This window comes from Ochotona curzoniae, unplaced genomic scaffold (assembly GCF_017591425.1).
Source record: "Ochotona curzoniae isolate NIBS_2020 unplaced genomic scaffold, NIBS_Ocur_1.0 contig_2723, whole genome shotgun sequence".
NCBI lineage: Eukaryota > Metazoa > Chordata > Mammalia > Lagomorpha > Ochotonidae > Ochotona > Ochotona curzoniae.
In genome coordinates this window covers 20,926,879-20,946,394 of record NW_024465573.1, presented here as the reverse complement: position 1 = coordinate 20,946,394, position 19,516 = coordinate 20,926,879, and the positions used below count along the sequence as shown (strand labels likewise).

Genomic DNA, 19,516 nt, shown 5'->3' with positions numbered 1-19,516 from the left:
AGGGGGCAGTCAGTGAAAGGCAGTCAGCTGGCGAGCCAGGCGCAGAGGAAGTGGGGAGGACAGACTCTCAATGCACCTGGGGAGGGGGCATCCTCCACCTGCCAGGGCCTCTCATCTCACTCCAGTGCCACAGACACAGCTACAGCATGAGGATGGTGTCTTTCCCTGTCCCTCCCCCCCCTCCCCGCCCTGGCCAGCAAACCCCTGGCTAACTTTACAACTGTCTTGTCTTTGTGGATAGCCCAAGCTGGAGCCTCCTCGAGGCAGCTAGGGCTTGGCAGGAGTACAGCAGATGATGTGGCAAGAACAGGGGTGTTCCTTGTCCTGCAGCCCTCAGAAACAACCCCTCTTCCATCCAGACCAAGTCTGTGGAGCCCCAAGCAATGGGAGATGCAGGTAGACATGGTACCACCCAATGCTGCATGACCAGACCATGGCATCACATGACTGGACACACATACACACACACGGAGCACATACACAACATGCATACACATCAGAGGGATTTGGGTGGCTTTTTTTTTTTCTGTTTGTTTTCATTCTTGTTTGTCCTATTCACATTACAAAAGGGCCAGGTCCTGTAGCACTGATAGAGGAACTAACGAATATTACAAAAATACTACAATCTTGTAAAGAGTCATTCAATCCTCAGTTTTTGTGAACAGGAACTAGGGCAACCCAGGCTCAGGGAACGGGCTAGGGAGTGAATGGAGGGCCAGACTTGTGAGTTCTATGGAAGAGTTGGACTTTTTTCCCCTTCCCCGTCAATGTTGAATGACATCTTGATGTTGAAAACACTGTTTTCTGGGATTTCCAGATGTCCTGAGGGCCCGCAAAGTGGGGGGGGGGGGACCACAGTGCATAATTTCTTAGGCTGCCTCCTCCCACAGACAATTCTGCTCTTTTCACATCATCAACATGACATGTCTAGTCACGTGCTTTAAGTTTAACTTCTCTTCTTTCCAAAGCACTGTTGTTACCACTGCACGATACAGCAGTCTCCCTGCCCGACCTCTCAAACCCACAAGCCCACCTCCCCCTCACACACGATTTTTAAGGCCTTCCAATTTGGTGGGCAAGATTGAAGGGGTGGACAGGATGGACAGGACCAAGGGATGGGGGAGGGGGTGGCCACAGCTGCACCCATCCCTGCGACTTCCCTGTGTCTTGCACAACCCTTCTCAACACAGCTTCCTAAACCACTTCTTAAAACCTAAGATTCAAACGCAGCCATGACTTTCTCAGAGAGAGAAAGGAGAAAAAAAAACATCACGCAACAAATGTAAAACCTCCTACATATGAAGTGTGAGATGTCACAGAGCATCCATCCCAAAGCCAGCAGGGAGATTGCAACTGCGCTTTCCCCAATTCAGGGAGGGCAGGAATGGGGAGCAGAGCAGCAGGTGGGGAGGCCTGAGGGGGACAAACAGAAGAGGTAGCTTTTGGAGAAACGAAAGCCCCACCCCAACAACAGAACTAAAGCTGGCTCACCCAGAGACCAGCCACCAAGACATTTGCTATGGGCAGTAGCTAGGTACACAGGTGGGCAACCAGCACAGTCCAGCCAAGCGGAGGAAAGCAAGGTGGGACTTTCCTCCACACTGTTTTGGGCTGCACTCTGAGTCTGGGCACTGAAGACTCTGAGCCTGGAAGAGTCCCCAAGGACTCATGAGGCCCCTGGTGACATGGGGGAGGGGGGCGACACTGTTGTCCCCAGGGCTACGCCCCTGGCCAGTCCTCCCATTCAGATCCTGAGCACTCAAACCCTCCTGTGCACAGGGCCTTCCACCTGGGACGCCTTGGCCAGCTGAAACCTAGAAAACCAATTCTTACTTCACTCAAGAAACAGAAAAGGACACCCTCTCTGTTCCTCCAACCCCTAATGAATGGGGAAAAAAAAGAATGAGAGATGGGAGGGCGGTTAGGGGAGAGGCCATGGACAAAGCTCATGAGGTCACAACAAAGTGAGGTAATTCAAGTACAATGTGCTAACAGGGGACACAGAAAAGAAGCAAAACACAACACAAGGCCAAAACACTTTCCACTCCTCCTCTTGCTCCTTCTCCTCCTCCTCCCTGTTGTGGATTGAGGGGCCCTTGAGCTGGGAATTCTGAGCTGCTCTCTGCATCCGGGATTCCCCGCTGGACTCTCTAGGTTGCGCAGGTTCCCAATAAGACCCTCCCATGGGCAGAGTGCCTGATACTGTCTCTGCTCCAGGTACAGGACCCATCTGGAGAAAGACACACACAAGTCTCCCTTGGACAATGAGCCTTTCTTGGCTTGCTTCCCCTGGTAACCGAGGAGGTTTGGAGGGACTCCTTTTGTTTGTGTGGTAAGGAATTAGACACATGGTTGTTAGGTTTTTCCATTCTGGAAGCAAAAGCAGTTTGTAGGGAATCTTGCTCATGACGAAGGGGCTGTTTCATCCATTCTGTGGTGTGTTCTCATAAGCCAAGGGATGAGGCAGCTCCCTGTCCAGGGCACAGGTGAGGCAGGGAGATGCCTCATGCAGTCAGAACCCAGAGGGGCCCAGAGCCATCCCCCCTTCTAACCCAGCACTTGATGGACAGGGATCAAGGGGAGGCAGGAAGCAAGGGGCAAGAATCCCAGGGCTCCTGGAGACTAGGAGGGATCACTCAGGTTTAGCAGGCAGGGGAAGTGAGTGGTGGATGAGAAGGGCACTCGGCCCCTCTCTGATCAGCCCCCAGCAAGCCAGAGCTGCCATCATGAGTGCCCACTGAGGCCCAGCTCTGCCCCACCATCTCAGCACCCCCGGTCTGCTTTCCTTGCTTGCTCTGCAAGGCAGTGGGCTGAGACTGGAGTACCCACCAACTGCCCACCAACCTCTGCTTCTGGACACAAGAAGTGGGTATGGGGAGAGGGAGGCAGAGAGAAGATGTGAGCAAAACCACCCTCATCCCACTGGATCCCACCCAAGAAAGCCAGGGTCCCCCCTGCCAGGGAAGGGCATTGGCATGGTGTCCAGGGCAGCCAAAGCCCTAGAGAGAACCCAAGGCTAAACAGCTGTTTGATTTCTTTCTTGTCTCTCCATTTTTTTTCTTCTTTTTTGTTTTTGTTTTTATCTTTGTGCACAGTCCTTCCTCCATGTCCTCTCCCTCTCCTGCTTCCCCCCCTGGCTCCGGCCCCTGCTTCACGGCCTCCACGGCAGCAGGGGGTGCCTCTTCACACATAGCACAGATAGAGGTATGTCTTCTCTATCCTCCAGTCGGGTGGGATCTCCTCAGGCTTGTGGCCCTTCATGTGCTTCTGCATGGAGGAGAGGCTGGGGCAGTACTCGGTGCAGATGGTGCACTGGTAGGGCGAGGCGCCGTTGTGGGTCCGCAGGTGCTTGATCATGGCCGAGTAGTCCCGCGAGCGCTGGTGGCACAGCTTACACTCAAAGGGCTTTTCACCTGCGAGACAAGGGCAGGACAGCGCGGGAGAGGTGAGGTACCAGGAGCAGCGGGACATGGGCCTTTGTGCTGGGGGTCCCGAGGCTACAGCTCAGTTACAGAAATGCTCAGCAGGGCGCTGGCTGCCTGTTGTGCTGTTCTGACTGTGAGGTCTCTATCCTTCCAAAGAAATAGATGCCTTTGCCTGACCTGGAGGGTGGGGTCCTCTCAGCACCATTGGAGGCAGGGGCAGGAGGAAATGGAGCGATGGTCTTTCCAACACTCTCTCTGGGGCACAGTTCCATTTACACACTAAGACCCTGCCCCAGACCCTCCTCCTGTGTTTCCCCCACTGTGTTAAGCATCAGCAGAGAGCACAGGGAAGGCAGCAATGCACAGCCACATCCTGGCCTGCTCTCCACCATCCCCTGGAGCTGAGCAGAGCATGTAAGGGAACCTTGTTTCAATACAGTAATTAACTGGCCAGCCATCTCGTTATCGATACTCCTCCGTGCGGAGGCCCCAGCAAATAATGAAGTAATGAACAGCCAAAGTGATCTAACTATCGACCGGCTATTTACAATAGTCACTGCCGATGCACTTAATGATCCGTCTGCCAGGTCATATCCCCAACAAGGGGCTGAGGAAACCCCAGGGTCCAGGGAAATCCTCCAGGTCACTTGTCAGCAATGAGCACCCTGTCCCCAGCTTATAGCAACAGCCCTGATATCATGCAACCCTCCTCTCCTGGGGGAACACGAAGGCAGCAGGACCTGCCTAGGGTTATGGCACGGGCCGGTGGACCTCCCCTGTCCAGTTACCCGACTTTCCATCCTCAGTGGAAGTTCCTCTGTCTAGCTGCCATCCTTACGCCCAGCAATGGTCAGCATTTACCAACTGGCTCTCCACAGGCCCTGCCTTACAGCACTGGCCAATTGCTTTTTGCAAATACTCCCACCAACCAAGCTGATTTTAAGCAGCCTGGGATGCAGGGACAAGGAAGAAGTCACAAAACTCTAAAGCTGGGAAGAGATGTGCCAAATAGGTTTTCGCCAACCAACTCTGGGACCTACTGCTCTCAACTTGGGACCTTCCAGAAGTCTGAGCCACTTGTTTTGTTCTCAGACCCTGAGGGGAAGAGTAGATTACCTGTACTTTCACATAAAGACTGAAAAAGTGCTTTGCAAAGGGAAAACCTTATGCACAGAGAGGCCGATGCAATGCATCTGTCCCCCCAGCTCAGATGCCAACTGCATCCAACCTGACGACTTCCCCCACCCTCATCATGATCTAATTCAATTTACCCGAGCTCTTACTCGGTCCCTTGAGTAACACAAGACTGTACTAACCATCTTTGTCAGTTCATCAGGCCAACTTCACTCTAACACAGGACCCCAAGTAGATGCCACCCTGCCAGTCATGTCTGTACTACTGGTGTGGCTGCCTAGAGGGCTGGTCTGGCTTCTGGGAGAGTCTGTTCTGATTGATTATTGATGCCTGCCCTGGCCAGGAGAGGGACTCAGGAGCACTAGGGCCACCATGCTAGCGTATAATGAAATCCCTCTGGTCACGGGGCCAGCCTCTCTTGGGAATCCCTGGGCACCCATCCACTCCTCACCCCCACCCAGCTGCAGAAGCAATGCAGGTATCATTCAGCACCCATGGTACCTGTGTGCACCCTGTAGTGCGTCTCCAGCTGGTGCTTGAGGCTGAACTTCTTGCCACAGCCATTGCACTCGTAGGGCTTCTCACCCGTGTGGATGCGCTTGTGGCTCTTAAGCGTGCTCTCGTCCCGGAAGCAGCTGCCACAGAACTCACACTCGTATGGGTGGTCGCCTGTGCAAACAGGAGATGAGTCAGGTCCTGGGCTCTCCAGACCCCCTGTGCAGGAGGTGAGACTGTCTATACGCACCTCATTTAAGTATCCTCAGCCGCTGTCTCTGCCCTCCCACCAGCATAAAGAGGGGGTGTCTGTGTCCCAGCTGTCATTCAGATGGAAAAGGCCAGTCCCCAGAGAAGAGAGCCTGTTTGGTTCAGGGATGAACAGCAGCCCCAGAGAGCAGCTGCCTGCGGAGGGTAGAGCCAACCTAGCAGGTGCTGAGGTGCTGAGAGCCTGCACCTTGCACGTCCCCTTTCCTTTTGTTGTTGGTTGAGGACAAGAGCCAGTGCAATCTGATCGCTCCTCTTCAAACAAACTCTAATTTTTTGGGGGGTGTTCTTATTGTCTCCCACATTCTCTCCTCTTCCCAGTTAAAGCTGTTCTCTCTGATTTCCTCTTACTTCCCCAAGGAACACCTAATCGCCCCTCAACACGCAGCTTATTTCACACCCTTGTTTGGAAGCTTCTGTTTAAAACTCCCACACAGAACATGTCACAATTGCTGCTCTGTCCCAGGAGAAAAGATGTGGCCAGCATCATCTCCTTCATGTCCAGGACACTTTTTTGTGTGTGTGTGTGAAAATGGCCTCTATATGTTGAGCACTCACCAGTGCTCTGAGTACATCACACAGTCTGTGTCCCACAAATGTGGTGGTGACCTTCAAGAAGAATATCATTTTCACTTTACAGATGAGAAAAATGAGGTGTTCGGAGGTGCTCAGCTGCCACCTGCTGGGTCAGGCAGCTCTCTAGTGCTGCTGGGGTACTCTAAGTCTGGCCCCCCAGATTCCTGTCAGGTTGTGAGCTGACTTGTCCACCACACTGCTGTCGCGTAAGAAGGGGGCTTTCTCTAATCCTTGTCACAGAGCCCAAGGATGACCCGGAACACACTCTCAGAAAGTTCCCAGAAGATGGAAACCACGGAGAAAGTCACAGCAAATACATGTTTATCAAACAGTACACTGGATGTCAAAAATATTTTACCCTGAAATAGACAGATATTTTCATTCCACTTGTCCAGGAACTTGGTGAAGGGCCCTCCTACGTGAAACAGGGAGGTGTGGGAAAGAACTGCCTTGACTCAGCCCAGAACCTGTGCCTGCCTGCCTCCACACGAAGGACATCATATGCCCACCCACCCCATCTGTGCAGAGGGGCTGGGCTGTGGGGACAACCACCTTGTATTTTTGTTCCCAAAGTCGGGGGTTTGGAAGAGGAAAGGTGAGAACTTCAGCTACTTATTTATTACAGGAGTGAAGGCACAGACAATAAAGATAGATTGATCACCCCAGACTTTGTTCATGAATATTTAAATATCGCTGATTCGTCTTGTCACTGTAATTACAATTTCTCTGGGCTGCATCTCCAACAACCACAGTTTATGGTAAAGAATGGCCCACTGTATTTCACTTGTCCCTCTGCAGATGTGCGGGGCTGCCAACCGTGTAATGTCCTCTGCATTTCATACATTTTCTTCAGCCGCTGAGGTTTAAGTCATCCACAATGACCTACGTTTTTTCATTATCCTCATGTCAAACTGCGCTCGTGCCTGGGCATAAATTGTCCCTCTCGTTATAGACTCGCATGCCTGTGCCTTCACTTCCTCTTGAAAATGATATTTTACTCTCTGTCCTCTCTCCCTTCCTCAGGCTGCTAACCAAACCTGCCTCTTCTCCAGTGTAGACCCCTGTACCCACATAAATTCTCTCCTCCCCTGATGGCTCTGAAGGGTTTTTAAGGCTCTATGGGGAGCAGATGCTGGGGTCTGTTCTCAGCTGACTCTCATGGGTGGACGATCTGCAAGAAGCAGTGAGAGCATGAAAGCGGGGCCAATTCCACCAAGGGATTGGATGAGAGAAGCTCAAAAAGCAAAGCTAGCCTTGAAGCCAGGGTTTGGGTCCATCTGCTCTGTCAAGCACTGCCCTGGCTCTGCAGATGTGGGAGTGAACCGAGTCCTCCAGTGGTCTCCCGGGACAACCCGCACCCACCTGGCCTCTTGCTGTCAGGGCCTGCATGAATTGCCTAGGCCTCAGCCCCACTAAAACCAAGGGGACTGGAGATCTGTGCTGACCTCGGTACTACTGCTCCATCCATGACAGTGGGAGTCAGCCTGGGGCTACATGTGCCTGCATGCCACTCTTCTCCCGCATCAGCACACATGGCCTCGTCTGGGCTGACATCCCACTCCCCCTCCTTCCTGAATAGGCAACGATTACGACTTTAATCAAAGATTCAGTATCCTCATTAAGATATAAATAAATAAATAAAACCAGGGCCACGTGAGACCTCAGCCAGAGCCGGTAATTAAAACGTACATCGGCAGTCTCCCCGGCCCGAGGGGGGGGGGAGGCGGCCACCTGTGCCTTTCCCCTCCGGAGAGAGGCCCTGAGAGTTTGAGAAACAAAGGGTACAACGGAGGGGTGTGTTTGATCAGATTTTTATGAATTTAATTATGAAGTGGATCACATGTTAAATGAGTTTAAATAATCTCCTGAGTCCACTCTGGGAAAGCAACAAAAAGAACTTACAGGGAGCAAAGAAAAACGTCACCACTGTCTCCTTTCTCACATACTCTACAGCAAGGCCAGCACCTGGTCTGAAATCCCCACCCTGAGTTAATCGGGTCAGTGTCGCCACAGTGTACACAAAACTGGCTGCAGAACTCAAAATCCAATTTGTGGTATGTTGATTAACTCTGGAGCCTCTTTAATGAGCTTGACATTAAGTGCAGGACAAACGAGACTAATTAGGGCCCCTCTGGCCAGCCCAGTGCACCTGCGACCCCTCCCCACCCCCTGGGCTGTACTCACCTGGAGGCTCCCCTGCCACTGGCAGGGCTGGGAGGTGTCCTTTACACCCCAGTCCCAGCCTCTTAGCTCCTCAGGCCGCCCCCCTCCGGCTCCACCTTCCACACAGCTGAGAGTTTATTATATGACAAGCCCTGTGAATCAGGGATCCATCAATGCCAAGTGCACGGCTGGACTAACCTACCAAACACAGCTGCTGATACTAAACACCCGGCCCCGGCAGCAAATGGGCCAAGAACAACGGAAATTAATGAGGCATTGTGTGCAGGGTGTGCACAGCCTGTACATGGCTTGTGCATACCGTGCCTCATTGGTGTGAAAATCGATGTCTGTACTTCCTAGAATAAGCAAGTTCCCAAACTCTGGAAACAGCCCCTCCCAACAGATTGGAGAAGAGCTAACACTCAGGTTCTGAGTCCTTAGGAGGGGGCCTGGGCAAAGCAGTGTATATCTGGGGTGGACTTAGCAGAGTAAGAATTATTCAGATCACTTGAAACCAAGACACCTGACCCGGTAGCAAGCTCAGAAGTAACCAAGAGTTGACTGACATCTCTCATAACACTGGACATGGGGACCCACGGAGGAAGGCAGTGGCAGGGATGCTTAACACAGTTGGGTGTTTACGGACAAAAGCCTTGGCTACATCCCTTTCAGATTGGGCACTACCCTCTTTAACCTCCCCTTATCCTGACCTAGCGGTTTCAAGTAGTTCTGAGTAAATCTGGATAGGATGGCATTGGGGATTGAGAACCCAGGCCTGGAATAAATACAGCTGTTATGGACATGTACGGATTCAGGGTGGACATCTGATCTCACTGTGGCAGAAGCAGGTGGGTCTGGTGGGAAGTGGTTAGGTCACTGGGGGTGTGTCCTTGGAGGATAGTTCTCATGAGAGAATTGAGACTTATCTAGGTTCTCTCTCTATCCTGGATCCCCATGTGATTGTGCCTCTGCGTTTGCCATGACCAGTGTCTATAGGAAGCCAGGCTAGGAGGCCACTCAATCTCCATCATCTCCAAACTGAGCCAAAACAAACCTCTTCTTTCCCAAAGAAGCTCCTCCTGGGTATGTCAGTAAAATAACAACAAGCAGACTAATACAAAAGGCCTCCTTGTTCAGGAAAGCCTGCCTCCCATACAAAGTCTTGACTCATGTACAAACCCTCTGCAACAGACAAGGGCATACATTTACTCTGTTATGTATCTGGAGAGGGACCTGACCTTCGCCTCTCTCACATGCAGCATCGGACAACACAGCAGACACTCACGGGCACTGCTATCTGGGTACAGAGAAGACTCAATTTTGTCTTAGAGGAAATAAGAGATTTCAGTCATCCATGGTTGTGCTAGGGACAGGCCAGAAGGTGCTGCAAGGAAGAAAATACCTCTGGGGCCCCAGGGACCAAGTGACCCATCCCACAAAGTAGAGGCTTCATGGCAGGGATTACCTAGCAATCGGGCATCTGGCACAGCCTTCTTGACCCACACAACCTCTTGCTCACCCCATCTTGTGGAACTGTGTGGCCAGCACTGTTTCATGGCTCACTAAGGAGATGCCTTCATCATCCTTGCTCAGCAAGGTGAAGGTCCAAGGACAAACTCTCTGTTACTATGCAGAACATGGGAGCACTTCCTTAACACCTGCTCGAGAGCCCGAGGCTTTGGGAGTGTGTGTGTGTGTGTGTGTGTGTGTGTGTGTGCAGTGGGGAGACCTGGTTGATCAGTTTTCCTCAAGATGCATTGTAAGTGCACTTGCATCAGAATCCTGGGGGAATACTCGCTAAAAAGCCTGACATTCCTGAGGGTTGACATTGTGACATGCAGGTTAAGCTGCTGCTTGTAACACAACATCCCACATTCAAGCACCACTTCAAGTCCCAGCTGTTTCTCCTCCAATCCAGCTCCCTGCTCATGTACCTGCGAAGGCACTAGATGATGGTTCAAGTTCTTGGAACCATTGCCTCCCACATGGGAGACTCAGACAGAGTTCCTAGCTCCTGGTTTTCATCCAGTCAAGCCCTGGAGATTGCAGTCACTTGGGAGTACACCAACAAATGTAAAATCTCTCTCTCTCTTTTTCCTCTGTGTATGTGTGTGTGTTCCTTGCTCTGCGGTCCTATTAAATACATAAGTAAATCTATCATTAGTAAAACACCGAAGTTTCTGAAGCTGGTACATAACAAACATCCTCCATGTTAAGAATGGAGAGCTCAAGAGGCAATGGGGAGAACATCTAGCATCTTCCTGAATTATAGGAAGCCCCCACATGTATCACCCTTGGACAGGGAGGAGTTGAGGGTTACTCAGTCTGCCCTCTTCACCTTACATCTTTGGACATAAACGTTAGCTTCCAGAGACCTACCCACTCATCCTCCAACCATGTGCACGGACCTACCTGTATGTGAGCGCAGGTGGCGCTTGAGGGCCGTGTGGCTGGGGAAGGTGCGGTTGCACTCACTGCAGATGTAGCTGCGCACGCCCGCATGGACCTCCATGTGCTGCTGGAGCGCGCTCTGTGCCTGGAAGCGCTTGCCACACAGCAGACAGAAGACAGCCATGTCTGTGCCTGTGCAGAGAACAGAGGGGAGAGTCTCAGGAAGTGGGAACACAGGCCATTCTCCACCCACGCAGATGACAACACATATCAGGCTCAGGATTAGCACCCTCGGATACCCAGACTCAGCAGCAAACCCAGAGGCAGCCTGGACCACACAATGCTGACTGAGTCACTCATGTGGAGCTGGGGGCATACAGAGGCGACAATGGTCCGATGGTACCTAAAGTAGTCCAGTGGGGTGTTAAGCCAACATCTCTTTCGCAGCAGTGAACGAGCATCTGCAGTCGAGTTGGGTGCTGTGGAGGGTGGGGTACTAAGGACACAGCCCAGAGGGACTTTGCAGGGTGCAGGAGTGGAGGAGGAATAGCAATAAGGAAGATGAAAGAGCCATCATTGCAACATAATTCATATTAGTCCATGACTCCAAAATATAGGCAAATACACCTCACCCTTCAGGTAAAAAAGCCGAAGCACAAAGCAGTCAAGTAAAGTGTACAATATTCCAGTTTTTAAGTGGAAGTTTGCTGACTTCCAGAGCCAGTAGCCTGGATCTGAATCCTTTCCATAGATCAGCTTCAGACCCTGGACTTTTACTTCTCTGTCAGTAAGAATCTGTAAGGTCGTTTTAGTCAACAGATTCACATGTTATTTTGGTCCCTTTTACCAGCAGGAAACTTTCTTTGGCTGTTCTGACCCATAGCCTTTTAGGCTACAACACCACAGGAGCTCAAGTCCAAGCTTGTAGCTTCTGGCTCACTATTTTGGGATTAATTTCCCAAATAGGGACACATTTACTCCTCCTGAAGACCATCCGTATGTTTTTGCTTGTTGGCATCTGGAATAGGTCACCTGTGCTCAGCCTTACCCAGCCAATCCCTTGGGGAGAGAGACAGAAAAGGTGGGGGCAGGCAGACCTAGCCCAAAGCACAATGGGGGACACAGTCTGGGTTGCTGGTTGCTGTGTGGTAGATGGGTGTAGAATTGGGGAACTTATGGTAACAGGTGGATGTGAAGAGTGGACTGCCTGATGAACCAACCTTCCCAGCCCAGCAAGGGAGACAGGCAATGGGAGGGCTGGGTCTCATCACTTCAGGTCCATTTGTGGCTGAGCTTGGGAGGTACTAGTGGGAAGATGAGCATGGTCTCTCCCCTATCCCTCGCCTTAACCCACAGATCTCCCCTTGCAGACACGGAAGCCTAGGCCCCTGGTGCCATGCTCCCACCACCAGCAGTCAGCAAGGCTTATAAGCAAGTGATGAGGAGCACAAGTGAACACAGAATTTTGCTCCTGACCCTCAAAGAGCAGAAGGGAAAGGAAGCCAATACAGGTACTGCACTAGGCACTATAGTGCCATCCCATTTATTTCTTCTGAATATACCAGACATGCATTTTCATCCCCCTTTCTTAAAAATGGGAAAGGAGAAACCAAGTAACTCATCTAAAAGCCACCCAGTCTACAAAGGGGACCGAATTGGGATGTGGAAATAACTTGGTCGTCTGCTTCTAGACACCATGGGGTTGAGCCCAATTGTGTTTCAGGACTGGTCACCTGTTTGTCTGGGCCTGCCTGGGAAGAGACACAGGCTTGAAAACAAAAGGTACCAGTGTGTCCAGGGCTTCTTCCAGCAATGGCTCTGGAGTCTTGGACCAGGAAGTGGGGATCACAAAGCACAGTCCTCTGAAACTTTTAAATCCTCCTGAAATCCAGAAAGATTTCTGAGAGGTAGTGTTAATGGAACTAAGGCCACAGAGGTACTGGGCGTTGCTAGGGTCTGAAGCCAGTGTCCCTCCAAAGAGGCAGGTACAGACAGGCTAACTCCCAAAGTGATGGTATAAACAGAGGGGCCTTTGGCAGTGCTTTGGTCATGAGGGTGGCACCCTCATGATCGAGACTAGTGCACTTGTGAAAAAGGACTCCAGGGAGCTCCCTTGCCCCTTCCACCACAGGAAGACACTCCAAGAAGTTGGAACCTGTAACTAGGAAGAAGGTCCTCCACCAGCACCTGCTCAGGCTCACCCTGATCTCAGCCTTCCTAGCCTGTAGACCTTCAAGGAACATCTCTGTGGTGCACAAGCCACAGACAACTGCTTGTGGTCAGTTATCAGACAAGTGTGGTGCTAGCGTAATGCAGCCTGTGCTGGAGGGCAGGGTCTCTAGCATAACACGGGGAGATGAAGGGCTGTGGCAAAGGGCTGGAAACAAGAGGGCTGATGGCTCCTGGGCTGCCACCAGAAGAGGCTGCAGCAGGAGTTGTGAGGACAGGAAGAAGGATGGAGAAACAAAATTCCAGGAAGATAGTACGACAGCCAGGGACTGAACCTGAATAGGGAAGACTGCACACAGGAAGTCCCAAGACGCCAGCTCTGAATCTTACAGAGTTCAAGGTTCATCAGCTGGGAAGGAAATTTGGCAGTGTCTTTATGGTGCCTTTCTCCCCTTCCCAGGACACCCCACATAATGGTATGGGCTCTCCCAAGTGGTTGATCCACCAAGCCGGTTATAGGAAGTAAGGGGCTTCAGAGACCCTAATCCCCATTCCCCAGTCATCTTCTCGGAGACCACAGCTGTGATGATGGGAAAGAAAAAAAAAAAAAAGAAAAACAGGCAAAGGCAGAGAACTGGATGCAACATAAGAAAAGCTACTGGTGCATGCAAGTTAAAAATCTAGACACTAGATGTGAGTTATTAAACAATTTGCTGTCGTTTCTGCCTAGCTGATTGTTCGCATGTATGATGAGTCAGGGCAGATTCTATTACTCTGGGAGATTAAGCAAATAAATGCTAGCTTTTGGAAACACATTAAAATGTGGGACTATGGAAATAAAATTATCTAGAAAATTGTATTAGCAATTCATTAGCTGCAGTGAGCTGTGCAGTGGGGCTGGGGCCCAGCAGCGTTCAAGCATTCTGCTTCCTTTTGGTGCAGGAGTTTAGTGTTCCCTGATGGAGTTGTGCCACCTGCTGCCACTGGGGAAGCAGTGGGTCTCCACAAGGATGAAGGGAACGTTCAGAAGCCCTGTGGGCAGCTGACACAAGACAACGGAAGAAGGACGGGACAGGGGTCCCTGCTCAGCTGCTTTCCTTGCTTTGTGACCCTGAGCATCTCACCTAAGGTGTCTGCCTCAGTGTGCGCACCATTTTCCGTACTGCCTGTGATCCCAGCAAACATCCAATGCAATACCCACGTGAAAAAGCTTTATAACACAATGCGACTGTAGAGCCAGTGCCAGCCCACATGCTGCCTCTGTCTGAACTAGACAATCACGATTCTTCCTCAGAGCACACAGGCCTTGAGTTCTAGCGAGTATGAGGAGGACTGGGTCTCAGTCTGCTTTCCCCTTGGTTGGGAACCTTCGCACAGTGCACAACCTGAATCACGAATCATGGCAGCTGTGCAAGATACAGACACCCCCTCTCTTTTACTAACTCTGAGGTTTCTTCTTCCAAGAAACAGACCTGGAAGAAGGCTTCTTGGATGACTTAGATCCTTAAGGACTCAATGCCAAAGGCATCGTCCTGCCCTCAGATCTCAATGCCACAGTGTACAAAACTCATCACTGCATTTATTTTTGACATTCAGCTCTGCCTACCAGACTGCAAGCCTCCAAAGTGAGAACTATTCTATTCATCTTTATATCCTCCAAGACGTAGCGCAGGGCCTGACACACAGCTGGTACTAGAGAACTGCATGTTGCATTAAACAATCAATTGGGAAGTATGCTGGAGCTTTGGAGCAGTGGGTTAAGCCACTACCTGTAACTCAGCATCCCATATGGGCACCAATACAGGCTCCAGTTGCTCCAACTCCAATCCAGCTCCTTAGTAAGGCACCTGGAAAAGCAGTGGGAGATGGTACAGGTGTTTAGAATTCTGCCACTAACATGAGAGACCTGGATGAAGTTTCTGGCTTCAGAAACCAATGGCTCATATACTTGCCAATGCAGGTATCTGGGGGGAGTGACTCTAACGCTAACTTTCAAATAAAGAAATATTTTTTAAAAAAATCAATAAGGGCTGGGGGATGATCACAAAGAAAGGATGAGTCACAGCACAGACAGACAGCAAAGGCACAGGCCAAAGCTGGTCCAGTAAGCCACCAGCAAGACCCTTTGCTCCCATCAGTAACACCAAGTGACCTGGAGGCAGCTGATCCCAGTGGAGTGGGGACTCTCTCGTTCATCTGGTGGGCAGAACATGGCTCCTCAGCTCTCACTCCAGGTCAGCAAAGACTCAGAGCACAGTGTGACAGTCAGAAAACCCCAGTTCTGGCTAGGGAATGCAGACCCTGGTGGCTCTGCACTTAAGGGCCAGCTGGCTATTGTCCTTGACCTCAGGTTCTTCGTTAAGAAGGTAGATTTCGATCAGTCTCTTATTTAAGTGTATCCTGACATTGCTGGTACAGACAATGTCACAGTCCAGCATCCCATTGTTTACACATGTCCAACAGTTTCACTGGGAATCCATATTTCGTCTGGATGCAGAGATGCATGTTCCATTGTACCCCCATTTGTATATGATAGACCCCAGTACTCCATCACTATACATTACCATAAGTGAGAAGCCATGTAACAAGGTCAACAATCAGGATTATGGTTCCTTATGAAGGACTACACTACTGTAACAAAATGGGAAAATATGATGGGGGTGGTAGTTTGGTGTGTGGGGGGGATCCCAGCCTATCCAAAAATATACCACATAATTCAAAATTCAAAATATTTAAAAATTTTACAAAAGGAAAAAAAAGAAGGTAGATTTCTAGCTAAACTGCCCTTTCCAACATGAACTTCAGAGCACTATTATGAGACAACAGATATTTTAGAGCATGTAAGTCCTACACATGTATTGTTTTCTACTCATCTGTAAATTTCCATGTAAATCAGATAGTTAAATCACCTACACACCATGAAGCAGGTCAAAGAATTAGCATCTCCCGGGCTCTGGTTAAGAGTGAACTGGGCTCAGCCTCAGCCTGGCAGCCCAGCCTGTAAGCCAGAAGGTGATCTGAAGGCAGGAGAGGCACTGGGCGTGGCTCTAGGTGTTGTGGGCAGAGCCCATGCAAACATACAGGCCTCCACTTGCATCAAGTCTATCTCCAGAGAAGGTGACCTGTCCAGACTCCCCCTGGGTCACACAGCCAGTGTGGGCTGCAGGGCAGGCAAGACTCACTGCCAAGTGAAAGCAAGCCTCATGGTAGAAGGGGGTGGGGTGGGGCAGAAAGCCAGGCCAGGGTGGAAAGTGGAGGCAGGAGGGGTAGCAGATCGAGGGTATTTGTTTCACCCAGGTGACAAGGGGGTCTGAAATTAGGAGACACAAAACCCCTCATGTTTACATCTGTGTCATTTCCATACCAATTAGCTCTCTGATAGAAAAGGAAGGAACAGGATCGGAGAGGTCCACAGCTGGAGAAGATGTTCAGGTGCTACACCTTCTTGGAGCAAGGCTCTTATTATCTCCTGCTATAAGCAGTTTCCTAATCAAAGGAGCAGAGGGATCTAAATATACTACAGCTTTTTCTGGTAAGCAGGCCAGGACTGTGGTGTGTGCATGGCTGTGAGTGCATATGGCACACTCGACTGCGGGTGGGCTTCTCACACCTACCCTCACCCGAACTCACCCGACAAAGGAGGAGCTGCCTGCCCTGCCACTTCAGGAGGCTGCCTCTTTCCACAGGGTGGTGGGGGTGGGGGATTCGGGGAAGGTGAAAACCTGGACTGAAACTGGAAACATCTCCCACCCCCAAATCCTTCAGATGAATCTTTCTGTTTCCTCTAATCCCCTGGGGTCATTCTTAAAACCCCATCTCCAGCCATGCAACCCTCATGACCCCAAACTGCAGCCATGGTACCACCGTTTCCCCTCCTCCATCTCTCTCCTCCCACGTCCCCCAAGTCATTGTTGAAAAAAGTGGTGGAGCTGCATCATCCACCAGCGAAAAGGGCAGAGACGGTGGCCCCAGGCTGACTCACACTGAAGGCAAGCAGGCTCTGTCTGCATTTTAAGAGGAAAGAGGCGGCCAGAGGTGAGGGATGGCAGAAGTAGCTGCAGACAGGGAGGAGACACAGGCCCAGTGGGTGACATCTGCCACTGGTCCTGGTTCCTCCCTTTTAAGGTTTAGCTCCTTTTGAAGCAATCTACTGGGGAGAAGAAGAACCTGTCCCAGCTCTCCTGTGGGTTTCCTCATGGGATCTTTTGGAATACATTCCTGAACTCCCCAACTCCCTCCCACAGGCAATGAGCACCCAGACTGCCCGGCTTGAGGATGGCAGTGCCCCACCAGCCTGATCATTGGCATTGCCAGGAGACAAGTGCTATGACTCCTCATTTGGGGGAGGAGAAGATGTATAAGCATTTGGGAAGGTTTGCCACAAACTAAAGTGGCTTCAGGCTTGGGCGGGGCTGACTGCCTCCTGCCTACATGGCTGCCTAACTGCTGGGGCACCTTGGCATCTCCCCAAAGCAAGTGGTCAAAGTCTTAGCCTCTGGCCTTCTCATCAACGTCAGCCTCATCACTGCTCGGTCTCCTTATCCAGCCCTCCCTCTTTATTCCTGTCTTTCGTACCTGCTCAGCATCCTGGCAGGCATCTATACATCTACATAAACCATCCATTTCCACATGTCACAGGGGGCATGTCAGGGTTTCACATCATTAGTTAAGGAAGCACAAAAGTCCTCAGTGAGAAACAAAAATGGGAGGAGAAGCAGCAGCTGGATCAAATTTGCTTTAAAAGTAACCCATGGATGGGTGAGTACATTTTTACACACACACACACACACACACACACACACACACACACACACACCTCTTTCAACTCTAGGGGAATGCAGCTGCATCCCCAGGCAGGGATGGCAGCGGCAGCTACTACAGCAGCAACAGTAAGCAGAGCTGGTTTTCAGAAAAAAGTGTGTATTTGTTTAGCAGTGAGCTGCAGACACAAGTGCATTTCATTACTCGGCACCTCCAGCTACAGTAAACAAATTTGTCAGCTCACTAGCTCATTAAGGTGTACCCCGGACACGGGGGATTTATTGAGACCTGCACAATAAAAGTAACATGGATGGATTTACTAATTTTGTCAATCACTCCAACAAACGTACCAAACCCAAGAGGGAGTGAAGCTGAGGGAGGGAAGGGGCAAGAAAAGGGGTGTAGAAAAAAGAAAAAAAAATTTTTTTAAAGAAGTTCGGTTTGCAAGAATGAGGATCAAGGTTCAAAACAAGCCCAGGGCTGCAGTTTGCTGCCTGGTATACCATATTCTATCTGCCTTCTTTGTTGGGTCATTTTTCCTTTTGGCCCAGAGTTCCTGGCAGATAGAGGATCAAGGGAAAGAGAAGCTGCAGGACAGCAAATTGCAAGTCCTATATCCCTGGCAGTGTCCTGCCCATGAAGGTCCTTGTCTCCATCCTTTCCGACTGCACTGAATATGGAACCGATGGATCCAAGGATAAAACCATATTGGCAGACCCCAATGACTAACCACATGTGTCTATGATGGTCCCTGCCTTTCACCCTCCTAGTCTAGCTGCTGGACTCTTCTAGGCCTTCCAGAATGTGTCCAAGTTTCTCCTGTAAGAGCAAGAGAAGGAAAAGGGAAAGAGTTAGTGGTCAGGGGCAGGCCAGGGTGGGGCGGGGCGGTGGGATCTGGGGGGCGAGCGGAGGTCTGTAGCGGGAGGGTGGTTGGGGTGGAAAGTAAATCCGGAGAGGTATGCAGCCCTCTGGTCTGTAACTTTCAAAATGACAGCAGGACTGGGGCAAAGGTCAGGGGGTCCAAGGCCTTAAGCACCTCCGCCAGCTGTGGTGGTGAAGCCTGGACCTGCAGGACGCCTGCCTGTATAAATCAGTGGTAAGCAGCACCCGCTGGGGGGGAGGACAATGGGCCCCCACAGGGTTGGGAGGCAAGACAATGGGCCCTGGCCAGTGCGCAGGCCCGGAACAAATGTGCCCTGGCACCACAGGGGCCCCCATTTGTGAAACTAATTGGCCCACGTTTGAAAAACTGGAGCAACTTCAACAAGCCCTGAGAAGGAAAGGGCAGCTGGCAGTAGCTAACCCGGTCCCACTCTGGGTCCAGCCCACCACAGGCTGGACAGGGCAGCCTCCCTCAGGGACTACCCATTTTGGCAATGAGGCACTCTGGATTGCAGGTAAGTAGGGAGAGTGATGCACTGGGAGTGGGCCAAATATGGATCATGGTCGCCCCTTCCTCCAAATGCAGGTAGAAACCACTCGTTAGATAACCCAGTCTCCCAGAACTACTTGTTCAAGTAGGAATAAGGCTCAAAGGACAGAGACCGGCAACCTGGACCCTCTAGGTTTCTGCAGCTAACAAATGGTGGGTAGTAAGCACATCTAACTCAGCAATCAGTTCATTCCTTCCTGCATGGGTTTGTGCCCAGGTCTCCTGTTGCGACTACTATGGACAGCAAGCCCTGCGTGTCTCTTCAATGCTACACAGGAACTACAAGTCAGCAGGCTCTCTGGTCTCTAACTCTTCTGATCTTTGAGGCTTCTAGGAAAGAGACCAGAAGTGTGTGCTGGGAAGTGAGGATGGAGTGGACTGGGATGGGCTGGGACAATCCTTCCAGCCTCTGTCCCCCTGTGACTTACTGCTGCCGACTTTGAGTTAAGAGGACAAAGGGGCGCACACACAAAAACATCTTCTGCCCCTAGGCCTGTGCTCAAGTCTCAGCTCACTATGCACCCCTGGGTAAGCTTCTAGACCTCTCTGGGCTGGTTTCCTCACTGAAAAAACGATCTTCAATGAGCTCCCCACACTCTACGATTTCAGGGTTCCAGGTCTACCCAAGAGAAACATGCTGGCTGAGTGGCACGTCCTGTCTCCTGCTGAGATGTGCACCACTTCCTCCTTCACAGAACGACTC

General features: G+C 51.0%; 1 protein-coding gene across 1 annotated transcript in view; it reads right to left on the bottom strand.

Moving 5' to 3' along the window:
- Window positions 1-538: 538 nt before the first annotated feature.
- The window catches only part of ZBTB16 (zinc finger and BTB domain containing 16), a 183,166-nt gene continuing 164,188 nt past the window's right edge, over window positions 539-19,516 (bottom strand). The window contains exons 5-7 of the mRNA XM_040976966.1: window positions 10,473-10,643; window positions 5,061-5,228; window positions 539-3,413 (exon numbers count right to left, since the gene is read on the bottom strand). Of these exons, the coding sequence (XP_040832900.1) occupies window positions 3,184-3,413; window positions 5,061-5,228; window positions 10,473-10,643 (569 nt within the window). The 3' untranslated portion in view covers window positions 539-3,183. The remainder of the gene's footprint in view (window positions 3,414-5,060; window positions 5,229-10,472; window positions 10,644-19,516) is intronic.